General features: G+C 31.9%; 1 protein-coding gene across 1 annotated transcript; it reads right to left on the bottom strand.

The window, feature by feature from the left end:
- Nucleotides 1–856: 856 nt before the first annotated feature.
- LOC110642462 (beta-galactosidase 1) lies at nt 857–8388 on the bottom strand. Its single transcript, XM_058149059.1, has 19 exons — nt 7861–8388; nt 7559–7654; nt 7332–7444; nt 7143–7209; nt 6926–7018; nt 6644–6787; nt 5999–6087; nt 5760–5865; nt 5587–5674; nt 4669–4787; nt 4403–4567; nt 4151–4329; nt 3913–4022; nt 3370–3479; nt 3141–3251; nt 2947–3057; nt 2361–2566; nt 1936–2272; nt 857–1476 (listed from the first exon to the last, which is right to left on the bottom strand). The coding sequence occupies exons 1-19, from the start codon at nt 8029–8031 to the stop codon at nt 1366–1368; spliced, it is 2526 nt and encodes an 841-aa protein (XP_058005042.1). The 5' UTR covers nt 8032–8388; the 3' UTR covers nt 857–1365.
- Between the last annotated feature and the right edge of the window lie 14152 nt (nt 8389–22540).

The following is a 22540-nucleotide window of genomic DNA, read 5'->3' as shown; positions in this document are numbered from 1 at the left end:
TATTAATATTTTATTAAATAATTAATAATATAAAATTTTTTTTTCTTTAATTCAGTTATAACCGATAACCGATCAAATATTTTCGATTCAATTATATTTTTAGAGTTAATTAATAATTCTATTAGTTGATAATTTAATTTGATTAACTGAATAATCACCCTTAACTATGGTTGGGACAAATATGCATGGCCCTTTAAAAAATAAAACAAATCTTTCTAAGTTTTTTTGTTGAATCTATTCATTGTAGAATAGCATGAAAATTAAAAATGACCAAGTCAAAGACTCAGTCTCCTGTTAGGTTGAAGCATATATTTCTTATAAGGTTCTAACCATGACTTCAAAAGGTTCCAATTTTCAACGAATTCGAAGTCTGAAATCATCCAATATTAATGGTCAATTAGATAGACATGGTTTAGTGTTCAATCAACTATCCGTATTAATTAAAGAATACTAAAATTAGTATAAAAATTAAATTTTATTAAATTTAATTTTAAAAATTGCAAAATATTTAAATAAATTTTTAAATAGCATCTAAAATAATACCTTTTAAAAAATATTCTTTAACTCATAACCTCAATCCCGAAGTGAAACCTTACCAACCAACCTGAAACTTTCCAAGTGATTTTCTTCCCAGTAAAGCCTTTGTCATTGGTTATTGTCACATTGATTACTCAAGGGACCAGTCTTAAAACTTGCCATCAAAACTAAGGCAGCCAAAGGGGACCAATTATGACAACTTCATTCATTATCTGATATGCAATAGATGCAAACCTAAAACATGGTTAAAGTCAGCTTGGAAGAGTAAAAGATGATCATAGGATAATGTGATTAGCCATGTCATGACATTTATCAGGACTCAATGAAAAGTGATAAGCTTGGTATCATTTCCTCAAAAATCTTAAACTTTCTTACAAGAACAAAGCAATGAAGCAATTGCTTGCCTGGAAGTTACATGCAATAGAAAGAAAACATAAGATTAGAAGAAACCAGAGGCTTTCCATATTCTAAAACTAAGAAATTTGCACATGGACTTGAATAACTTCGTCTCGACGTGCTTCTGCCAAACCCCTCCTTAGCTTGTGGTCAGCTGATGAGTAGAAATATTAATCACTGGCTAGCTTAAATACATAAAGCTTATCTGCAATCATTTTCACAATCTGTGGGCTTTTTGACCAGAAGGTGTGCTGTATATTTTTACAACTTCACCCTGTAAAAGCCAACAAATGGTGGTGGTGGTGGACCTATTGGCGTTGGATATGAGGTTAATTTACCCCAAAAAAATAATATATTGAAGCTGCTGCGTTGAAGTGTGAGAAAATTAATCAAGAACCTTCCTTTATTTCATCTACTCCACATATTATGTCATCAGCTGCAAATAGCCTCCACAGCTAGTTTCTTCATGACATTTGGGCACGGATCCCCTCCAAACATTTCAGGTGCTACAGTTACTGAGCACCAGTTCTGCCCAACACAAAGCTGCAAGAATAAAACCATACATCAGTGATCATAAAGGATGAGAAAAACAGGCAAGGGAAATAACATTAAAACACAAACAGTGGACCAGCCTGAAGTGCTGTTGACTGGTATGCGCAACTTCTAATGCCCAAGTTTTTCTAAACTCAGTCCTGTATATTTTCACTGTGAGAACTAAATTTGGGATGATCAACTAGGTGACCCTCTGGAAAGTTTGGAGCAATACCAAATTATTGAAATGAGAAATCCTTGATTTGTTTGTTATGCAAGAAATGATCAGTAAATTCTGTAGAATAAACCTTGAGTCCATGTTTTGGACTGCTTTATAGTAATGACACTTGCTGGCAAGAAATAAGAAACCTGTTCCTCAGACTTGGAGAACTGATAAGGGCATTCTAGCATCCAAAAAATGATCACCCTACTGCATGAAATTATAGAAACAGGAAAGAAAGACTAACATACCCTGTTAAAAGCATCATAAGAGTGAAAGGCATGACAGCTTCCTTCTCGATAACTTCCGCAAGCCCCTTCTGGTGTTCCAAAGCTAGCAAACTTAATTGATGAAATTTTCTGGCCAGGACCACATGCCAAATGGGCTTTTGGCCACAGGGGCTTGTTGACTTTACCAGAGGCTTGCATCATGTAATTCAATAAAGTAGGCTGCCACTCGTAAATATCAGCACATACACTGTCTACTTCTCTTCTAACCAGAGAAATCCCATTTGGGTCCCCACCCCATTCTTCAAACACAACCAACAAGTTCCCTGTTGGGTTCAGCCATGAACGAGGGACATGGTACCTGAGAAATCATAAATTATTGGCAAGTTTTTCAAGGATTCCATATGTTTGTACAAAAGATATCAACAGGAAGAGTTAACTTTTTTTACCATCTCTGTGAAGCCTCTCCACAATTACTTAAGCATTTCTTCTCATTAAAAGTTCCTGCATAATTACAGACACCACAAGTACCAGTTGCTTTATATGCAGGCCAGTATCGTCCAACACTCTGTCCATTTATCCATACTTGACCTTTACCCATGCTACCCATATCTAAAGCCAATGGAGAATTTCCAGCTGGAGCATTGAAAGTAGTCTGGAAATATGACACAAGAATGTCAGTTCTAGAATCAGCAGCCCCAGAATCTGCCGGTAAAATATGTGCTTGGATCTGTGCTCTAATTTGCTGATTAAACATATGTTTCCTTCCCTAAAGAAAAGCATGTTACAGAAGCAACAATTCACCCTCGCCTTCAGAGCAGGAAAAAGATGCATGCTTCTTGGTTAACAGCCAGAATGAAGACAAAATTTTAGAAGAGACGAGATAAAAAAGGATTGAATGTTTTGAAAACTTGTTTGGGCAATTTTCCTTATGAAAACATGCTTTCTTTTAAAAATATACTTGTAGATGCAATACCAAGTAACACATTTTTAAACCTACTAACGTATCTTTGAATTTAACTTTTAAGTACTCACTTTATACCACATAAGTGGCTGCCTTCGGGACACAAAAGACCCTGGAGCCCACTCAACTGATGAACTCCCACTGAGTGAATGAAGACTCATTGCTTCTCCCTCAAGACCAATCTGATTGACAGCAAGTAAATCAATGAGTCCTCGGACACCAGTCACCAGTACAGAAAGAGGTATGTCCATGTTTAGAGACATACCTTGTAGGACCACTTTTGCCATGACAGGTCTCTCCTTCCCTCATTTAGACCATTCAATGTCACTGGGCCAAGGATACCAGCATTCCATGTCTCAAAGTGCGGACCAACATTCTGCACCAAAATCAAAGAGCAACAAAAGAAAAGTAGCGTTAAGTTCAGATATCAGAGGCACTGCTTCTAGAGCATAAATTTGCTAGCACATTCATAAGCAAGTAAGAGAGAGACGAACCGGGAGACCAACAGCAATACTGAGAAGAGAAATTTTGTTGATACCAGCTCTCATCTTGACACCTTGACTAAATGTCAACTTTGGGAATTCTAAACTTCCATATGCAGTTCCTGTTCAAGATTATGAAAATCAATGTTCTGAGTAAGAGGAAAAATAATCATCAAACTATCAACAACACATTGTGATTTGTGAGTCAACAAAGTTATTTTAGATACTTCCAGCAAGCAATATCAAGGAAGATTGGTGTACAAACTTCTCTTCACACCTTCAAATTAACTGTTGTGTAAATTACTTAACCGTGTCCCTGGTTAGACAAAGGCTTATTGGATAGCTGATAGAACCTAACACTTAAAAAATATTCTTTCTATTAAAGTAGCATGGCCACACATTACAAACCAACTTTTCACAATTACATATTTCTGTAAGAAAAAAAAAATTCAAACAACAATATGAGAATTATTTATGTGGTTTATGCAAGCTTTTCCTTTTTTGTATTTATGACAAAAAAGCTGGATAATACAAGCCATAGAACACATATCCAACCTGATAATTGACCGTTGACAAAAATATGCAAAGCATGGCCAGCTGATAGAACATTAAGAACAGGATACTTTCCACTCTTCAGAAAGCCTTCACTGGGGTCAATATTAACACTGCAGTTGGCAGAAGAGCAAGAGAGAGATGAGAATCCAAGTAGTAGATAAAGAGTACTAATAGATTGTAAAATACTGAAAAGCTAACTGAAAATAAAATGGAGATCTTGCTTAGTTATAATACTCACTCTGTCATGTACCACAAATAGTCTGAGGCATCTCTAGTTGTATTTATCTGCTCCAGCAACCCAACCATTGTGAATGTATTGTCACCTTCTGAATTTGTCGCTTCACTATATGCCTGCCAAGAGAATCCTCCATGCACAGGAACAGGAGCCATCTTCATTTGTGCACTTTGTGCGCCAACCTGTGCGAGGACTTTGGTTGAGCAAAATCAAAGAAATTAACTACAAAAGATTTTGTAAGGAAGAAATTCTGACCCTTGCAGTGTTGTAAACAGTGTTCTTGCAGTCTGGAAGAATGCTGATAGACCAAGGAGGCAAGTTGTAATGCCAATTTCCAAAAGCCACTTTTGAAAATGATCTCTGATTGTAATTTGCAAGGAATGCAGCACAAGCTCCAGACTTTGATTTAAATATATGGGCCTGTACATATACGATGAAAGCAAGGGGTAAAAATTTAGTTACATGCCCTCTGGAAAAAAAAAAAAGAATTTTTCATCATCATAGAAGAAGGAATATTTGACCTCTTGATAATTTCCAAGAGGCATCACAGTTGGATTCCCAGATACTAGAGCAGGTTCACACAACTTAATTGCTCTATGCAAATCCTTTAAATGGCCCCATTTAGGCTGCCTCAGTAGTCCTGCATAAAGAAAAGTATTCCAGGCCTTCATATTGATGCAAAATAAACTTAAAATCCATTTTAGGTCACAACTGCTATAGAAGTGGCTATAGAAATATACAGATGAAAAAAGTTGAAATTTTTTAAAAGCTTGTTTAATAATGGAAACATTTTACTAATTAAAGAAATCACATCAATACTAATGGTAGTATTTTCCTTATCCTTAAAAAGCATTAATTTATTGTTTGACCGGTGGATGGACCCACCACACCATTGGATACATGTAAATGGACAAGTTTTATTAGTTTAGGGATATTTTAACTGTTTTTGAGCCATCAAAATCTTAACAGAAGGCAAAAATGAGATCTGCAACCAAAGTTTTTAAAGAACAACTTGACAAAAGGCTGATAGGCAATCATCATCTCAGTGACCTTTAGCTTAAAGTCTCAAGCATTTCAGCATTACACTTCAGATGATGTCACGTAAGATTTGAGCTTCTTGAAAGTCCTTTTTAGTTGCTATAATTTCACCAATTACATATACTACCCCACAACAAAGAGGACAGCCATTATTTAACCAGAAACAAGAGCATTTGCTATTAAGCTGCCCCTTGCTTCAAGGTGAAGTGCCAGCAGCACCAACTCCACAAATGTGGAAGATGGTTATTGACAGCAATCTGGGTATTGCACCCCACCTTTTCTCAATACGAGTTTAAAAGACATAGAACATAATTATAAGTTTCTACTTAAAACTAAGCAAAGCAGTAATGGATAAACATCAAGGAAAACATCACATTAAAATATCAAATCTTTGTGCATACCATATTCATCGATCGGAGCATCATAATCATAACTTGTGGCAATGAAAGGACCACCAGCAGTTCTCCCAAAATTTGTTCCCCCATGATACTAACCAAAAAAACAAGCATATAAAGCTTGGCATAACTATTCCATAAAGCATCTCACTTGGTAAATCCAGAAACTATTAAATTACCATATAGTAATTTATGAATGATCCTCCCTTCTGTATAAACCTTGCAACTGAAAACGCCAAATCTTCAGCTGGTCTGTAAGGAACTGCACTACCGAATCCAGTAAACCTGTAGGCAAAAGCGAAAATATTGAAAGGTAACCAGCTGATGTACCACTGCATGCTATGAACCTGTAATTCTTGTATGGATGACTGATATACAGGAAGTGATACCATACCATGGCAAGGAGCACGCAACTTACCAGCCAGTCCAGGCTTCAGTCCACATCTTGGGTTTGTATGCCTTGTTTGGAGAGAAATAGTCGCAATAGAATCCATTGCAGGTGTTAATCTATTGACATAGCATATAAAATAAAATGTTAATAGCCACTCAATTCATAAGTTGAAAGAACAAATCACTTGGTAAAATAACCCAATGATAAAACCATATGCTTCCCAGAGACAAAAATAGAACTGAAAATACTTGATTCCAAAAAATTGGATTAAAAATATACTGCTTCTCGTGTACCTCCACGAAAAGAAAAGGTACAAGTATTATTTATAAACACCCGCTAACTCTGAGAGTTGAAATGGGTGGTGATTATTATTAACAAGGAGACATGATCATCAGTTCTTCCATCATTACAAAAACCCTCAAAGACCAAAGAGGATTAAAGAAAGACAAACTGCAACAGAAAGGACTGAGATGCTTCAAAGCTGAACGATGTGCTTTGAGGAATAATAATTCATTTCATCCATGACCAACAAAAGGGTCTGTTAACTAGTAACCCCACAAAGGAAGTGAGGAAAACATAATATGAGGACCAAAAAAAATTGGATATGGAACATGATAAGAAAAAGTAAAAGGATGATGTTAAAAGGCAAAATAATATCAGCCGATAACTTACAACAGGATCCGGGGCATCATCTTGCTTGCACATGACCCATGGGACGCCAGTGCCAAGACCTACAGCCATTTTTGCTGCCCATTTAGTGTAAGCTTCACCAGGTGCACCAAGTTCATATTCCATGGGTCCATATTCATTCTCAATCTGTGAAAGACATTGACAGGAAAAGAAAGATGTTTTGTTACCAACGTTATTCCATCAAATGGAATGAAAAGATCAAGAAAAAGATATGTGCGCTGCACATTCAATGGGAAAAACTTATAAAATAAGATAAAAGCGTACCTGGGATAAAATTATTGGACCACCTTGAGACTCAAACAACCTTTCTGCTTTCATCATGTTGACAATCTTTGTAGTAAATTTTTGCATTTGGGCCTTCATTTGAGAAAATTGAAAATCCCAAATTAATTAAATAGATAAATCAAATCAATGGTATATGGCAAATCCATAGAAGAAAAGAGAAGAATGCATGTAAAATGAATCATAAAATGTGTTTCACCTTGAAAGGGCCATTATCTGTTCTAAAATTGATTCCTGGAATGAACTTGAGCCAAACAGGGAAACCCCTGAAAATTAGAAATTAGAACAGAATATTTAGCTAAAATTCACCAAACTTCATATCCAATTGAGTTTTTCTTTCTGTTTATAGAAAGTGAATATTTTGCACATTTAAGTGCTGGTGTATTACCCAAAGTTCCACTCAGCACAGACATAAGGTCCAATCCTGAGATGAACATAAAGACCTGCTTGCTTCACCAACTTGATAAACTTGACCAAATCATAGTTCCCCTCGAAATAATACTGGAACAGTGAATCACATATAGAAATTAGAAGCATTTCTCCAGAGAGCGAAATCATTTACAAAAAGGAAAAAAGAAAAAAAAAACATAAAATAAGTTTTCAATTTTTAACTACTTTTCCAGGAGAAGGTTCATGGCCATTCCAAAAAACATAAGTCTGAATCACATCCAATCCTCCTTCCTTTGCCTTCTGTATAAGATCTGGCCACATCTGCCATATCACCAGCCAAAAGAAAAAAAAAATTAAAGGCCAAAAATGTATAAGCAAATTTAGAGTTGCCCATTTGAAGAGAAGCTTTGAAAGTACTTTTGTGTGTTGGGGGGCGGGGGTGTGGGGAGTAGGAAAGAAAAAGAAAAGAAGAAAAAGGGAGACATGATGAAACAATAGATACCCGTGAAGCACATTTGGAAAAATACCTCAGGTGAGCTTCTTGGGTAGTGAATGGATCCAGAAATGAGGATCCTTCTGAGGCCATTAATGGTGATAGCCTTAGAATCATAAGACACAGAGGAACTAACAGAACAAATCCATAAACCTAACAAAATAAAAACCACTAAAAAATTATTGCACATTGCAAGCTTCTTCATGAGCTCAAGAATAATGACCCCCCCAAAACAATGCCCTTTTTTCAACTTCTCTTATTCTTTCTCCCTGAGCACACTTTATTCTATGCTTCCTTATCTAGAGAGAGAGAGAGAGAGAACATAAAGAAGAAAAGAGAGAAAGACAAACAAAGAAAACAGCTGTTTATGTCTTTCTTGTCTCAAGAACCTTTCTTTTCTTTACTGGGAGAGAAAATGCAAGAAACGGAGAGAAAATGAGAGAGAAGGAGAGAGGGTTAAACTAGTTTTTTTCTGCCCAGTAACATGTCTGTGAATGTGGCCTTGTTAATGTCTTTATAGCAAAAATGGAGGTGCTTTGCAGCCGCCCCAAAACACTGAGCTCGGTCTGAACAAAGAGATTGGGACCCGCATTTTGGACTAACTCATACTGAAGCAGAGAGAGCTTCATCCAATGAATTTTCGATTTTACCTTTTCATTTTTCTTTTATTTTTTTTAAATTATTATATTTTAATTACCATTAAGGTGTGTTTGGTTTAGTCGTAAAAAAATGGCCAATTTTGTAAAGCGCTTTTAAAACACAAAGATTTGATTTACACAATCCCAATGCGGTTGGTTCTTTCTTTATTAATGTCCACGTACCTTGGCTAGCTTGTGTTTTGCTTCTCTGCTGTCTGCATGTCATCCCACGCGCTAATGCAGCGAGTGGGGATAAAAAATAATAATTTAGAGCAAAGCAATGTGAACTATTGGAAAGTGCTTTCACGAAAAATTAATATTTTTAAAATTTATAATTATCTTTTCTCTAATAACAAAACTCATATATATTTATTATTTATTATTATTTTATTTTAATTAATTAATAATAATTTAATATATTTATAAAAAAATATATATTTTTTATTAGATGATCTGCTTATTTATTTTTAGATATATATATATTATTTTTAAAATTAAATATATATCTGCAATATGAACAACACAGTTCAATAATAACTCTTATCCCATTCTACACCTAATAGAACTCTTGAAATATATATACCCTAATCATCTCTTCTACTAAACTTTGCTCTCAAAACCTGTTTGTAACCTCCTTTTTCTATCAAAATACTCTCAACAGTTATTTTCATTATCTTTTAAATTATTGTTATATATGTACATATATATATATATATATATATAAATTTAGTATTTATAATCTGAAGTTCGCAGATAAATTTTTAAATTTTTATTTCTCAATTCATCACCTTTGATTATATTTTCAAAGTAAAAATTTTCATTTTTTTATTCAATAATGAGTAAATTTGATTTTATTTTCTCTCCTTAAACCGTTACAACTACTCTATAAATTTATTTTTCTTTTCTTTGACTATTGATACTGAATTGGATTGATCATAATTACTGTGAAACGATAACTTTAAATTTAGATTTTATATATATATATATATATATATATATATATATATATATATATATATATATATATATAAGTTATTTTATTTTAGTATTATTTGATATTTTTCTTTAATATTTTAGGTGCGTATGAGATTTAAATATTCAATCAGTCAATTGAAATTGTCTCTCTTCCATTGAAATAACTATTGTCTTGGAGGTTCCAGGTGAGTGGTAATTATAGTATATGGCACCGTTTTAGTCCCTTTTAAAATTTCTTAGCATTAAGTTTGTTATTAAATAAAATTTTAAATCAATATTTTAACATTATTTTATATATGATTTTCTAAAGTTTTATTTTATTATTGAATTTTATTTCGATTTTGATTAAATAATTGATTTTGTCAACTATATCTGCATTAGACCCATTAGGATTCCGGAAACAGTCCTTTAATGTATTTATATTGATTGATATTTGACTATAAAATTTATCGATGGATTATACTGAATTGATTTGAGATTGATTTGATTTTATTGACTCTCTGAAACTATTGAAATACACTATTAGAATTGCACTATCAGTTATTATTTGCTCTTTGAATTTTTTTTATTGATTTTGATTGATTTGTACAATTTGATTTTCTATTTTGAATTGGTACCTGTGCCCAGTATCTGTTTCTGTTATCTGGCCCCGCCGTGTGGACTATTACGGTATTAGGTTGCATTGTCGAGTCATGCATCATTGCAGTTTATGATTTGCATTAGTATCATATGCATTGATATCTGTGAAGAAGGAGGAAGGTATCTAATATCTGGTAGCGCGCTTACCATCTGACCTTTGGTGATGTGAGGTATCATCACCCTGATGCACTATACCATAAAATTTTTATTGGATTAATTTATTTTATATATGTTTTATGAAATTATTTTATTAATGATTTTGACAGTATGAGCATAATTTTATTGAATAGAAAATTTATTATGAAATTAATCAAGCGTCTGCCTATTCCTATTCCGTTGTATGCTATAATTATCATTCACTGAGCATCTAGCTCAAACCACATTTTCTCTGTCTGTTATCTGTTTCAGATCAGTAAAATTCTGCAGCTAATCCAAATATTCAGTCCATTTTCTGGAGAGGGACAACTTTGATTTGTTTTCATGGTATGCCCGAATTCATATTTTCTCGGGCTAATAATTAGTTTAATTTACTGAACAGTTTAAGTTTTTATTGAAATTTGTAGAGACTCCACAGTTTACTTATGGGATATTTATGATGTTTATTCAATATTTTGTTTATTTGGATTTTGTCTATTTTTGGGATTAGTAAGTGACAATATATTCATTCAAGATACTCTGATAAGACTTGCATGATTTAAGAATACTTAAATTATGCGCCGGTCACGGTTCAGAATTTTGGGTCGTGACAAAGTTGGTATCAGAGCTCGGTTGAGGTCTAGTACACTTGCGGAGCATAGGATCCTTAACGTCTTTCAGTTTATCATTACTTTAGATATCTGCGTCCTTCGTACTTTTCCACCTATCTTAATTTGGCTCACATTTTCAAATTTAATACTTGTTTATTAAAATGAATAGGTGCCTGAGTCTGTTAAATGTAAGAGGAGAGCTAGGGCTAAGGGTCTTAATGGTGCAAACCTTGATCCAACAAGGAAGGTACCACCTCAAACTATTAATAAAAAATCTGAACAGACGCCTATGGCTAAGACTGGGGCACAACCATTCCTTTGTTTCTCCATACTTTTCCATGATATTTAGTACACCACCTACTTTGTTTGAGTATCCTTTATCTGTATCAACACCTATGAGAAACGCAATAGACACTGATATGGTATATATGGGATATATAGTTCACATTGGAGATAGGAAATTAGCTACAGATCTTATTTCTTTAGATATATTTGAGTTTGATGCGATTTTAGGCATGGATTGGTTAGCCACTTATCACGTTTCATTGGATTGTCATAATAAAGTTGTACTCTTTAAAATTCCTGGGGAGGAAGAATTTCAATTTCAAGGAGATCGCAGTATAGCCTCTAGTAATTTTATCTCAATAGTGAGTGCTAGACGATTATTGCGAAAGAGGTGTAAGGGGTATCTAGCTTATGTTAGAGATGTTCAGGTAGAAGGTGTAGGTTTGGAGAATGTTGCAGTGGTTAAGGAGTTTCTTGATGTGTTTCCAGAAGATTTATCAGGTTTACCCCTGGAGAAAGAGGTAGAGTTTGGTATAGACTTAGTTCCTGGAACTGAGCCCATATCTATGCCACCTTATCGTATGGCACCCGCAGAACTTAAGGAGTTGAATGAGCAACTACAGGACCTACTAGATAAGGGGTTTATTCGCCCAAGTGTTTCTCCATGGGGTGCTCCTGTGTTATTTGTACGGAAGAATGATGGGTCTTTGAGAATGTGCATTGATTATAGGCAATTGAATAAGATAACTGTGCGTAATAAGTATCCTCATCCACGCATAGATGACCTATTTGACCAACTTCAAGGTGCAAAGTATTTTTCCAAGATTGATCTTCGATCTGGGTATCATCAATTGAGAGTCAAGAAAGAAGACATACTCAAGATGGCCTTTAGAACTAGGTATGGACACTATGAATTTCTTGTAATGTCTTTTGGTCTTACTAATGCTTCGGTCGCTTTTATAGATCTCATGAATAGAGTTTTCAAGCCTTTCTTAGATCAATTTGTTATAGTGTTCGTCGATAACATTTTAGTGTACTCAAAGAGTAAGGAGGAGCATGAGCAGCATTTGAGAATTGTCCTTCAGACCTTACGAGAACACAAGCTATATGCCAAGTTCTCAAAATGTGAGTTCTGGTTAGATAGTGTGGCTTTCATAGGCCATACAGTATCGAAGGATGGGGTGTGCGTTGATAAGAAGAAAGTTGAGGCAGTGCTTCATTGGCCTAGACCCACAACTGTGTCAGAGATTCATAGTTTCTTGGGTTTAGCAGGGTATTATAGACGATTTGTTCAAGACTTCTCTCGTATTACAGCACCTGTAACTAAGTTGACACAGAAGAATGTGAAATTTTAGTGGTCTAAGGCTTGTGAAAAAAGTTTTCAGGAGCTTAAGACTCGTTTAACTACAACACTAGTGTTAGCCCTTCCATCTGGATAAGGGGGTTATGTAGTATATTGTGATGCTTCTAGGATTGGTTTAGGATGTGTTTTGATGCAACATGGACGGGTTATTGCATATGCTTCTCGTCAGTTGAAAAGGCACGAGCAGAATTATCCAACTCATGATTTGGAAATGGTTGCAGTAATTTTTGCTTTGAAAATCTGGAGGCACTATCTGTATGGTGAGACTTGTGAAATCTTCACTGACCACAAAAGTCTCAAATACATCTTTGACCAATGTGATCTTAATCTTAGGCAAGGGAGATGGGTAGAATTGCTGAAGGATTATGATTGCACCATACAGTATCACCCTGGAAAGGCTAATGTGGTGGCTGATGCTCTAAGCAGGAAGTCTTCTGGTAGTTTAGCTCGTATATCTACCAAGATGAGGCCTTTGATTGGTGAATTACATGAGTTGCTAGATCAGGGAGTAAAGTTTAAAATCATAGTTTGATCATTCTTAGCACATTTTCGAGTTAGGCCTATCTTGATTGATCGAATTTAGGGTGCTCAGAAGAGCGATTCTCAGTTGTGTGTGATTATAGATAGTATTCATCAAGGCTAAGCTCAAGGGTTCATGTTGAATGATGATGGAGTTATTAGTTATGGCGCTAGACTTTGTGTCCCCAATGTTGATGAGTTGAGAAGAGCAATCATGGAAGAGGCATACCATTCTGCTTACACAATACACCCAGGTTCAACTAAGATGTACCGTGATTTAAGAGAGCATTATTGGTGGTGTGGCATGAAGAGGGATATTACAGACTTTGTTGCTAAATGTTTGAACTGTCAGCAGGTTAAGGCAGAACATCAGATACCATTTGGGTTACTTCAGCCGTTGCCTATCCCTGAGTGGAAGTGAGAGCATATTACCATGGACTTTGTTGTGGGTTTACCTAGTACACGAGGTGGTTACAATGCAATATGGGTGATAGTGGACAGATTGACAAAATCTGCTCATTTCCTTCCTGTGAAGACTACATTTGACTTTGCTAAACTTGCACAGTTATATATAAACAAGATTATTAGTTTTCATGGAGTTTCAGTTTCCATTATCTCTGATCATGGTACTCAGTTTACTTCTCGATTTTGGAAGAAATTCCAAGAAGCTTTAGGAACACGAGTAGACTTTAGTACTGCTTTTCACCCTCAGACGGATGGACAGTCAGAAAGGACCATACAGACATTAGAGGACATGCTTCGTGCATGCGTTATGGATTTTAGTGGCTGTTGGGATCATCATTTGCCTTTAGTGGAGTTTGCTTATAATAACAGTTATCAGGCAAGTATAGAGATGGCTCCATATGAGGCATTATATGATCGAAAGTGTAGGTCATCGGTTTGTTGGGATGAAGTTGGAGAAAGAAGGCTTACTAGACCAGAGTTGATACAATTAACTTCAGAGAAGGTTTGACTAATTCGTGATCGACTTTTAACTGCTTAAAGTCGACAGAAAAGTTATGCTGACCCTAAGCATAAAGATGTAGAATTTATGATTCGTGATCATGTATTTTTTAGAGTTTCCCCTATGAAAGGAATCATGAGGTTTGGGAAGAAAGGGAAGCTTAGCCCTCGTTTTGTTGGTCCATTTGAAATTTTGGAGAGAATTGGAGCAGTTGCTTACCATTTAGCCCTTCCACCTGGTTTTGAACATGTACATCCAGTTTTCCATATTTTTATGCTTAGGAAGTATGTACCAGATCCATCTCATATTTTACAACCTCAAACTATGCAATTTAGGGATGATATGTCATATGAGGAGCAACCAGTAAAGATTTTAGATCGACAAATTAGGAAACTTCGATTTAAGGAAGTGGCTTTGATCAAAGTCTTGTGGCATAATCACTCAAGTAGTGAGGCTACATGGGAGACAGAATCTGAAATGCAAGCCAAATATCCTCACTTATTTGATTCTTCAAGTTAGAATTTTGTCTATTCAAATTCGGAGACCGGATTTTTTTTAAGGGGGGAAGTATGTGGAAACCCATATATATTTATTATTTATTATTATTTTATTTTAATTAGCTAACAATAATTTAATATATTTATAATATATATATATATTTTATTGGATGGTCTGCTTATTTATTTATATATATATATATATATATATATATATATATTATTTTTGAAATTAAATATATATCTGCAATCTGAACAACCCAGTTCAACAATAACTCTTATCCCATTCTACACCTAATAGAACTCTTGAAATATATATATACCCTAATCATCTCTTCTGCTAAACTTTGTTCTCAAAACCTGTTTGTAACCTCATTTTTCTATCAAAATACTCTAAACAGGTATTTTCATTATCTTTTAAATTATTGTTATATATGTACATATATATATATATATATAAATATAAATATTTAGTATTTATAATCTGAAGTTCGTAGATAATTTTTAAAATTTTTATTTCTCAATTCATCACCTTTGATTATGTTTTCAAAGTAAAAATTCTCGTTTTTTTGTTCAATAATGAGTAAATTTGATTTTATTTTCTCTCCTTAAACCGTTACAACTACTTTATAAATTTATTTTCTTCTCTTTGACTATTGATACTGAATTGGATTGATCATAATTACTGTGAAACGATAACTTTAAATTTAGATTATATATATATATATATATATATATATATATATATATATAAGTTATTTTATTTTAGTATTATTTGATATTTTTCTTTAATATTTTGGATGCGTAGGAGATTTGAATATTCAATCAGTCAGTTGAAATTGTCTCTCTTCCTTTGAAATAACTATTGTCTTGGAGGTTCCAGGTGAGTGGTAATTATAGTACATGGCACCGTTTTAGTCCCTTTTAAAATTTCTTAGCATTAAGTTTGTTATTAAATAAAATTTTAAATCAATATTTTAACAATTATTTTATATATGATTTTCTAAAGTTTTATTTTATTATTAAATTTTATTTCGATTTTGATTAAATAATTGATTTTGTCAACTATATCTGCATTAGACCCATTAGGATTCTGGGAACAGGCCTTTAATGTATTTATATTGATTGATATTTGACTATAAAATTTACCGATGGATTATATTGAATTGATTTGAGATTGATTTGATTTTTATTGACTCTCTGAAACTATTGAAATACACTATCAGAATTGCACTATCAGTTATTATTTGCTATTTAAATTTTTTTTTTATTGATTTTGATTGATTTGTACAAATTGATTTTCTATTTTGAATTGATACCTGTGCCCAGTATCTGTTTCTGTTATCTAGCCCTGCCATGTGGACTATCACGGTATTAGGTTGCATTATCGAGTCATGCATCATTGTAGTTTATGGTTTGCATTAGTATCATATGCATTGATATCTGTGAAGGAGGAAGGTATCTACTATCTAATAGCGCGCTTACTATCTGGCCTTTAGTGATGTGAGGTATCATCACCCTGGTTTTATTGAATTAATTTATTTTATATATATGTTTTATGAAATTATTTTATTAATGATTTTGACAGCATGAGCATAATTTTATTGAATAGAAAATTTATTGTTAAATTAATCAAGCGTCTACCTGTTCCTATTCCGTTGTGTGCTATAATTATCATTCACTGAGCATCTAGCTCAAACCACGTTTTCTCTGTCTGTTATCTGTTTCAGATCAGTAAAATTCTGCAGCTGATCCAAATATTCAGTTCATTTTCTGGAGAGGGACAACTTTGATTTGTTTTCATGGTATGCCCGAATTCATGTTTTCTCGGGCTAGTAATTAATTTAGTTTACTGAACAGTTTAAGTTTTTATTGAAATCTGTAGAGACTCCGCAGTTCACTTATGGGATATTTATGATGTTTATTCAGTATTTTGTTTATTTGGATTTTGTCTATTTTTGGGATTAGTAAGTGACAATATATTCATTCAAGATACTTTGATAAGGTTTACATGATTTAAGAATACTTAAATTATGCGCCGATCACAGTTCAGAATTTGGGGTCGTCACAGCAATTTTTTAAAGATTGTATCTAAATTCTCTCTTTAATAATATAATAAATCTTATTATTACATTCAATATTTTTCGGTAGAGAAATATTATTAAATAATATATATATATATATTTATATATAATATTATTCTAATATGATATATATTGATTTAAAAAAAAAAAGTTTGGAAAAAAGGTTGGATAGATAAGTATGATGTGATGAATCACATATGAGGTGGCATATTTCTTGGAGTATATTTCTCCTAGATTGTAAATTAGAATCCAAAGCTAAGTTTGTCACATAATATTTTTCTGTCTTATTTGATATTGATTTTGAAATATAGACAACACTCATTTAAATGTTACTATAAAAAACTTAATTTAAAAATTTATAACCAAAATATATAAAAATTAATATAATAATAATTAATGTTTTAAATTAAATTTATACTTAATTTTTTTATATGAAATATGTTTAATATGCACTTTAATTAATAGAAAATTTGAACATATGGGACACGAGATCTTGTACATTTTAAAGTTAAATTATACTATTAAATTATATATATAAATTATACTGTTAAAATAAAATAATAAATATTTTATATAATATACAACTAAATAATTAATTAAATAATTTATTTAAAAATAATTTTTTATTTAAATTTAATTTATTGTAAATTTAAATATAAAATAAAATTTATCTATTAAATGTATAAATTTTATATATTTATATTTTTTATAATAATAGATTGAATGTAGAAATAAATTTCGTTGGAAAGAAAATTTAACTGGTGTATAGTGGCAACGGGAGATATAGGGAACGAACACTCGAGAGGGCGTGGGGTAACCTAAATAGCTGAGATGGGCAGCCCAAGGGATTCACGTGTTGGCTTTGATGGTGAGTCGAGGCTATTAACAAAATGATCAAAATTCAAAAAGGTCCAATTATGAATCTCGTTAGCAAAATTCTCGCACAACTGAGAAATTAATGAAATCTTGCCACAAATGGGTCCCGTTGAAATCAGCGATTTTTAACAAAAATTGAAATCGAATTATAAGATTTTTCTTTAATTTTAATTTAATTTATTCAATTTTAATCAAATTTAATGAATAATTTTATATTTTTAACACTAAAATTTTTATTTTATTCATTCAAAATTGATTAATTTACTATGCTAAATTGCTAATTAATCTGTAATAAAAATAGAATATCACGACTTAAACTTATTATTATTGTTCTGTAGTAAAACTTTTATGATATATTAAAAAAATATATTTTTTTTTCATAAATAAAAAAATATATTTTTTATTATAAATAAATTTATAATCATTAAAAATAAATTTAAAAATATTTTGATTATAAATAAAAATATATATTAATTTTCATATAATTTAACATACTTTCCTATTTTTAATTAATGATTTACTATTTATGGTTTGATAGGGTAATTTTGTTTTTGTGGAGAATCATAATCAATTATTAAAAATAGCTCAACTTGGCCTTTTATCTATTCTATGCCCCACTCTATCATCACCACTAACATTAATAAATTTTTTCTCTTAACACATGATATAGCCAGCTCATATCTTTCTTCCCAAATATATTGCCCCACTTAATTAAAAGACTTCTGGATGTTCCATCTCTTCATTTTATTATTCATGATATTCTCTGTTGCATAAAAATAGATTTATTTTTATTTTTTATCTGTCAAAATTATAAATTATATTTTTAAAATAAGAATAATTTATTTTTTAATTTATTAGAGTGTATTAGGAAACTACTAAATAAAATTTATTACTTTAACTATATTAATTATATTTTCTTAATGTATGCAAAGACATAAATAAGTTTATTTTTGTGGGGTCCATGTAGTATTATGAATAGATTTTTTTTATTTAATAAAAAATATCATCTATGTTAAAAATAATTACATATAAATAATTTTTTTACAATTTTTTTTGTTTAATTCTTACTAAATAGAGTAACTCTCAAGATTAACATCACTCTTATGGGAAAAATTAGAGAGAATTAGTTGGGATTTGTTGTTTTTGTTATGATTATTATTATTTAAGAATATAGAAAATGGGAAGTAGTGGAGGGGAATAATTAATATTCCAAGAAATTGAAAAACAGTAACATCATCTCCAATCACATTTGGTGGAAAATAGTTACTATTTTGTTTCTAGTTTGAGAATAATTTGAATTGTACATGGAGGAAGAAGGGAAAATTAATGACTCTGAACATGTATTAGAAAAGCAAGAAAAAGACAATAAGACATATTAAGAATGATGGGTGTTATGTTTGCACACTATAAACACTTCAATTTGAGAGCTAATTAATGGGAAATCATTATGGATTAATCATGTTATTAAAAACAAAACTCAATATCTTCCAATCTTTTAGTAAAAAAATTAAAAAAACGAGGACTAAAACTAAAATCTATTAGGTAAGTAATATGTTTTTAATTATCCATTGATTCAGAGTGATATTCTCATTTTATTTCAAGATAATTATAATTTTTTATAGCAATGCTTATTATATTCATCAATTTCATAAATGTAGTTGTCACATTTATCACACATTCCTGATCCAGCCTCAGAGTGATCTAATCGTTCGAGTAATAAATTTTTGAAGAATTGTCTATAATTGAGCATCAAACTTTATTAGCCATAAATCAATTCAGACTCTAAATTCAAGCATTTTTTCTCTCCACTTTAATGGAATGTCAATAATTTCTCATGTATGATAATAAAAAAAAGAGAAATAATCAATGGTTTGATTTAATGATAATATTGAAACTCAAAAACCCCAATTAAATTAAAATTTATTTAATTATTTTAAAATTATTATAATATTTTAATAATAATTCAAATAAGTTAACAGAATTAAAAAAGTAATTTTTGAAAAAAATATATATTTTAAATTTAAAATAAATATTATTTAATTATTTTAAATTTTTATAATTAATCCTGATGATTGTATTGGGGATCTTTTACATTTCCTCAGCTTTGTTTATTCCCTTCATTATTTATTAGGGGGACAGTGGCAGTGTTGTTTTCCATTCTAGCTGGTTTCATATGCTTGCATGGACCCCTCCTCCCTCCCTCAGCCTCTTCATTTTAAGAAAAAAATGTTTTTCAAATTCAATAACAATCAGTTATTGACTCCAGAATTGGAATTTATGAAATTTATGAGAAATTGATTGTTTGTGGCTTTTGTCTGAAAGCTTAGATGGTTGAATGATGGCACCCAACCAAATGAAAATCCACAGTTTCCCCATATCAAGTCAGTGATGTTTCAATTTCTTCAAATAATCAAGCAAGATGAGCACTGCAACTTACACATCATCCAGAAGTGGCACAGTTGGGCTAAGGATTGTTAACAATATGAGGATGACACACCAGCAAAATGAGCATGACCATTGCAATTATAGGCAATAAAAATTAAAAAGCAACCATATTCATAACTCAATGATAAAAAAAAAAAAAATGATAATTACATATATTAAGTGTTGAACCGTATCCATTTCGCTTTTATGGGAAACATTCGAATTTTATTATTAAAAAATGTATTATTGAGAGATTCAGCTATGAATTTCGAAAATTTTAATCTTATATATATAGTAAAATAAACATAAAAGGGCATTCGCATTAGATTGAATTTTTCTAAAATACTTAATTTTTTCTCTAAATAAAAATTAGGAAGCTAATCTCATATATTGTGGTTGTGGATGAGTTTGCCACACAGACCATTCGGTTAGCCATGGTGTCACCGTCTTTGCTCTTTTAGTGCATGGTTTGGTGGGCCCAATAACCGAATCCAGTACAACAGTAAATTCTCCAGGTGTGGGCCTTTAATGGAAAAAGTGTGGGTCCAAAAAGAGAATGTGTGGGTAAGATTTGCGGCCAAGTTGGGCAATTCCCATCCTCTGAAGAGCATCTTAAAGCTGTAGGCCCATTTCGTTCATGCATATAGTACCCATGTTAGCATCTCCCAAATTTTATAACACAATTAGGCGATTTTTCAATATTTAAAAAAAAAAATTATATTTAAGACAATCAATAGTTTTTCAAAATAAATATTTGAATTGGAATAATTTGATTGTGGTTTCTATTGTACTATGACATTGATATCTAATAAATTTATTTAAATTTGAGTGTACCATAATCATTATGTTAATTATTAATTTCACCTATATATGTATATATATATTTATTTCCCTTCATCCACTTCTTAGTTGGCTGAGTAATTACACAGGTTCTGTAGGCCTTGTGGCTAGCTAAGTTTGCATTAAACCACTAGATTTGACCTTTGAGTCCACTCTACACAATGTGGCTCAACCACTAATTAGTCATTGGTTACAACTCTTGATGTCTCGTTTGCCTATTCTATGTTTGTTGGGATGCAGCCAAACCCATGTTCTTTTGGTCTATGTCCAACCATCATAGGGACCATGGGCTCAAGCTCAACCACCGATACCCCACACCTTAAAACATTTCCTCTCACCCATTTTTCTATTTTAGAATATGGTTGACATTATTGGTAGAATTATTGTTGAAAAAAATAATTTTTAAATATATTATTTAGGAAATATGAAAATAATTTAAAATTAAATTAAAAGAAAATTTAATTATAAAAATTAAAATAATAAAATAAAATTTTAATTATGTTTTAGCATTCACTTAGTTTAGTGTGGCATAGCACTAAATGCCAACAATTGGCTGGGTCATGCTGCATGAGCTTCATCCCTGCATAGATTCTCTACTCCTTAGAGGCAAAAAGGGTCCAACCACTCGTTTTGCCCAAGCAATCATCTCTAAAAATATTAAAAAATAAAAAAAAAATAAGAAGAAGAAAGATATTTTAAAGACAAGGAATGGAATCGATCCAAAGGTTCTGTTTCGATTTTGATTTTGATTTTGATTTTAATGTTAATTTTATTTTAATAAGATTTTGTCTAATTTTTTTAGATAAAAATTTAGCTTAGTTGAGTTGAGTTGAGTTTGTCTAATTTCAATTCTTAGTTAAAATAATATAATTTCTAATGATACTACATGTCTAAAAATTCGAGTTAAATAGTCAATTCTATACGAATATCTAACGTGACAGCTAAAAAGGTAAAATATTAGCTGAAAGACTATGAGACTGAAATAAGATCGAACAAAATATCTTCAATCGCCTAACCAGGCGAGCAAAAGATACACTGAACAATAATCACGCTAATAATTAAGATTGAATCTCATATATCGAGCTATAGTCACGCCAATAATAAAGCAATAGCAAATTTTATGGGACAATCTCGATATATCAGTCTAGATTTTCTCTATAAACAAAATAACGACTATTTCTATTCTTAAAATCTCATTATAGTACTTTTTAATATTTTCATATATAATTCTCTAATTTAAATATCTGAGTGACTTATTAAAAATTCACCAACCTCGTATTTTTTTTTTCTATTATAAATTTACGTGGAGAGTATTAGAGAAAATGTAGGAGTAGTGCCAATTGAAGATAAGTTGAGAGAAGGGAGATGGAGGTGGTTTGGTCATATGAAGCGTAGACATACGGAGGCTCCAGTTAGACAAGTAGAGCACATTAGGTTAGAGGATAGAAAGAAAAAAAAGGGTAGACCTAAATTAACTTGGAGGAGAATAGTACAACATAACTTAAAAGCATTACACATTTCTGATGATTTAACCCAAAATCGTTCAAAGTGGAGAAAGCGAATCCATACAGCCGACCCCAAATTTTTGGGATAAAGACTTAGTTGAGTTGAGTTGAGTATAAATTTACGTGGTATTAAAACTAAATCTTAGAAGTGGTATTAAAACTAAATCTTAAAAACTTCAAGTGACCATCTTAGGATGAAAGACACCACCATTTCTAGGAAGGACAATTCTTTATCAGTTATCCTTTTAAACACCGTAGCTATATGCTACCCATCGATAAAGGATAAAATGGATAGGCCTTATCATCGTCCAAATCATTCCAATAAGCTGTTTTTTTTTTTTTTCATTTTTTTTAATCAA

The sequence above is a fragment of the Hevea brasiliensis genome, chromosome 6, assembly GCF_030052815.1.
Source record: "Hevea brasiliensis isolate MT/VB/25A 57/8 chromosome 6, ASM3005281v1, whole genome shotgun sequence".
In the NCBI taxonomy this organism is placed as follows: Eukaryota; Viridiplantae; Streptophyta; class Magnoliopsida; order Malpighiales; family Euphorbiaceae; genus Hevea; species Hevea brasiliensis.
Note: the sequence above shows the minus strand (reverse complement) of the source record. Positions and strands in the feature narration are given on the sequence as shown.

Excerpts from the sequence above, each read along its gene's own strand:
- LOC110642462 (XM_058149059.1), bottom strand. The coding sequence starts at position 8,031 with ATGAAGAAGCTTGCAATGTGCAATAATTTTTTAGTGGTTTTTATTTTG. Across the intron at positions 4,023-4,150 it reads TATTTGTGGTACATGACAGA|TGTTAATATTGACCCCAGTG; the intron begins GTGAGTATTATA and ends TGCCAACTGCAG. Across the intron at positions 1,477-1,935 it reads CTTATGATGCTTTTAACAGG|CTTTGTGTTGGGCAGAACTG; the intron begins GTATGTTAGTCT and ends TTATTCTTGCAG.